General features: G+C 52.2%; 1 protein-coding gene across 1 annotated transcript in view; it reads right to left on the bottom strand.

The window, feature by feature from the left end:
• LOC107376187 (neurabin-2) overlaps positions 1-3,713 on the bottom strand; it is a 23,734-nt gene continuing 20,021 nt past the window's right edge. Inside the window, exons 8-15 of the mRNA XM_015945161.3 lie at positions 2,902-3,006; positions 2,686-2,821; positions 1,921-2,061; positions 1,790-1,843; positions 1,550-1,681; positions 1,380-1,477; positions 807-903; positions 1-280 (exon numbers count right to left, since the gene is read on the bottom strand). Coding sequence (XP_015800647.1) covers positions 227-280; positions 807-903; positions 1,380-1,477; positions 1,550-1,681; positions 1,790-1,843; positions 1,921-2,061; positions 2,686-2,821; positions 2,902-3,006 — 817 coding nt within the window. The 3' untranslated portion in view covers positions 1-226. The remainder of the gene's footprint in view (positions 281-806; positions 904-1,379; positions 1,478-1,549; positions 1,682-1,789; positions 1,844-1,920; positions 2,062-2,685; positions 2,822-2,901; positions 3,007-3,713) is intronic.

Genomic DNA, 3,713 nt, shown 5'->3' with positions numbered 1-3,713 from the left:
TTTGGGATGTTCCAGGTGGTGCATTCAGGGACTGTTCTACCAGTGGACAACAACAGATGAGAAGTAGCTTCTTTCTTGTTTCCCCTGAAAGACCAAAAATCTTCTTCCATCGTCTCGCTCAGCTACCTGGGTGTGCAGTGATGGTTGCATGAGGAGATGATGAGCTTGGAGGAGGCGGAGCAGCTCCTGTTCCAGTTTCAGACGGGAGGTAGGACGTAGCAGCGGTCTATGAAGGGGAGGGGCTCTTCAAGGCATCCACTTTGAACTCCAGGTCGGTAATCTGGAGAAAAAAACAGATTATTTTAGTCAAATTAGTCATTTTTATTCATCGGGTTTGTGGGCGACGGTGGCACAGCGCTCGCCCCGTAATCGGAAGGTTGCAGGTTCGAGCCCCGCTCAGTCTGTTGCTGTCGTTGTGTCCTTGGGCAAGACACTTAACCCACCTTGCCTGCTGGTGGTGGTCGGAGGGACCGGTGGCGCCAGTGCTCGGCAGCCTCGCCTCTGTCAGTGTGCCCCAGGGCAGCTGTGGCTACATCGTAGCTCATCACCACCAGTGTGTGAATGTGTGTGTGAATGGGTGAATGACTGATTGTGTTGTAAAGCGCCTTGGGGGGTTCCAGGACTCTAGAAGGCGCTATATCAAATACAGGCCATTTAATGGGCAGGTGTGATGAAGACGGACACCTGTGTCCACATAGTGGACGGGTGTGAGGAAGAAGGACAGCCTGTCCCCCGGTGGATGGGTGTGATGAAGAGGGACAGCCTGTCCCCCGGTGGACGGGCGTGATGAAGAGGAGTGTCTCTACCTTATCCTGCAGGTTGCCCGTCTCCTCCTTGTGCGTCGCCGTCTTCTCCTCCTGCGTGCGACGGTGAGCCGTCTCCTTCTTCAGGAACTCGATTTCCCTAAAACACACGTTTCAGTTTTAACTACAAAAGGATGTCGGCCATTTTTAAAGCATGCTTCTGGATCAAAGACATGGATAAGTACTACCCCCCCCGGACCGATGAGCTAACGGCTAGTCGGGACCACTGCCTGCTGAAGCATCGCCGTTAGACGCTAACTCTGTGGTTCCAGCCTCTGCTTGCTTCGTCTTCATTTGGACCACCTCACCCAGCTAAAGCCCACTGGTCTGATGGAGCCAGCCTCCATCTTCTAAACGTAACGCAAACATTTCCACTCTGGTTGGTTCGTGGATGACATCATAAACTCCTGTGTGACTCCACCCCTGGGCGATATTCATGCTTGTGGCCACATACTAGCCATTAGCTTATCATTCCTAGGGATGTAAGCTCTATTTCTCCAAACAGAGGCTTTTCAGGAAGTGATGAGAAACATGTGAAAGTGGCTGAAGAACCCTCAGCAGCTCAGTGATGCTCACTTCTGCTGGTATTCTTTAATCATCCTCTTGGCTTTGCTGTACTTCCTCTCCAGAGTCTGGTACTGGGCCTGCGTCTCCTTCAGGTGTTCGTCCACCGCCTGGAGGAGAGAATCCGTCAAACATCTGGGACACAACCCGCCCCTCCGGTGGCGGCGGCCTCCGCTCTTTACCTTACACAGGGACTGTGCCTCCATCCAGTAGCCCTCCAGCTTCTCCATCCTCTCTTTGCTGTCTCTGATGCTCTGCTCCAACTGCGCACGCTCCATCCGCCAACGCAGCTTATCCTGCTCCGCATGAGCCAGCTGGAGGCGAGGGCGCCATCGTGGGAGGGAGGAGGTGGGAACAGCCAGAGAACTGATGTTACGCTACTCATTTTCATGTCTGCGAGTAGAAAACCAAAGCGAGCTCACCTTCCTCTTCAGCAGCTGGATCTCAGCCTGGGTCACGGCGTGTTTGATCTGGAGCTGCAGAACACCAGAGGCTTCACTTCACAGGAACTCAAACAGAAAACTAGCAAGCAAATCAGCAGAAGCTAGCCCACCTCCTTGAATTTGTGGGCCAGCTTCTCGGGGTCCAGCTCCACAGGAGACATGTCCTGGCTCTCTGCCAGGTCGAACACCTCGATAGCGTTTGGAAACACCGGACTCATCTCCTCGTCCTCGTCTGTCGCGTATTCACCCGTCTGTCAGAAACACAGAAATCTGGTTAAAGGTTCAGCGACGCACCGCGTTTATGAAGCTAAGCAGCTCAAGTCCCAAAGCTGTTTAGGCGGGATCATTAGCTAACTATGCTAAGCTAACAAAAAGAATCAACCAAAGACATTTCTGTGTTCCTCCTGCCACGGCCCAGGGGGTGGCCGGCTAACGCCAGCAGCAGCGTCAGGGCGTCCTTCACAAATCCACACAACTGCTTTGGACGAGTCGGTTTACTGCTGAGGTTCTCTGGAGTTGTAGACACCTGCACAGGTGACTCGTCGGCTCCGAGCCCAGCCACACAAACCTGACTTTCCTCGAGGTAAACTGATGTTCCTGATTCTGGCCACAAGGTGGCGCTACATGGAGTTCAGAGCAGCAGTTTAGTTAGCAGAGGATTTTGTGTTGGACACACACACGCACACACGCACACACACCCACACACACACACACACACCCATCACAAGCTGTTAAACAGGTAGAAAGGCTCTCAGACCAGAAAAGCCACTTCAGAAGGGCCATGAGACTAAATATTTTTGTAAGCTAAATGTTCAGGAATGTGGAGTGTGTGTGTGGTGTGTGTGTGTGTGTGTGTGTGTGTGTGTGTGTAGCACCTCCTCATCGTCATCCATGTACTGTTTGTAACTCTGCTCCATCATCTCTCTCTGCCATCTCTCCTGCTCCAGAGTCTGCTGGATCAGCTGAGCCACTTCGCTCTGCTCTCCAGGCTTTTCCCGACCAATCACAAATCTGAAAATCATCCACAGGCACATTCAAATCACTGCCGTCTAGTGTGTGTGTGTGTGTGTGTGTGTGCACGTGGGACTGACTTGACTTGGCCTGATGTGTTGCGGAGAACAGATGCAGCAAAGCTCTGGGTGACACCCACCAGACTGGCCCCATCAACCTCCACGATCAGATCATTTACCTGGATCCTGTAAACACACACACACACACACACAGACGCACACGCAGGCACACGCACACACACACGCACGCGCGCGCACACACACATGCACGCGCGCGCACACACACACACACACACACACACACACAGACAAACGCTGTGTCAGCACATTTCCCAAAACGGACTAAAGTCATTTTATCCACTGAATTCTAACACAACATCCCATAATAATTACGTGAAAAGCTTTGTTAAATTTCAGATTGTAGCTGCATTTGTCGTTCCCTCGGTCCGGACTCGGCTCCTGGTTCCTGCTGCTGATGGAACCACCCCCTCCCCATGATGCTGCCACCACCGTGCTTCGCTGTAGGAATGGTTTTGTCCCCGAGGCGTGTGCTGCCTGGTTACCTCTAAACGTGACTCCCGGCATGTGTCGAAGGTCTACAGACATCCCTGTCACCTGTGGGACCTTCTATAGACAGGTGTGTGCCATTCCAAACCGTGTCCAATCAGCTGATTTCACCACAGGTGGACCCTAGGTAAGCTGCAGGAACATCTCAGGACGATCCACGGAAACAGGAAGTGACTGAGAGGCTGTGACTTATCTGTTTTTGTTTAGTCAGTTTACTAAAATCTCAGCAAAACAGTCTTCACGTTGTTATTATGGGATGCTGTGTGCAGAATTCCGAGGAAGCACGAGTTGAAGGAAACAAGGCTGTAGCACAAGTAAAGCTCTAT

The sequence above is a fragment of the Nothobranchius furzeri genome, chromosome 12 (genome assembly GCF_043380555.1).
Source record: "Nothobranchius furzeri strain GRZ-AD chromosome 12, NfurGRZ-RIMD1, whole genome shotgun sequence".
NCBI classification, from domain to species: domain Eukaryota; kingdom Metazoa; phylum Chordata; class Actinopteri; order Cyprinodontiformes; family Nothobranchiidae; genus Nothobranchius; species Nothobranchius furzeri.
Note: the sequence above shows the minus strand (reverse complement) of the source record. Positions and strands in the feature narration are given on the sequence as shown.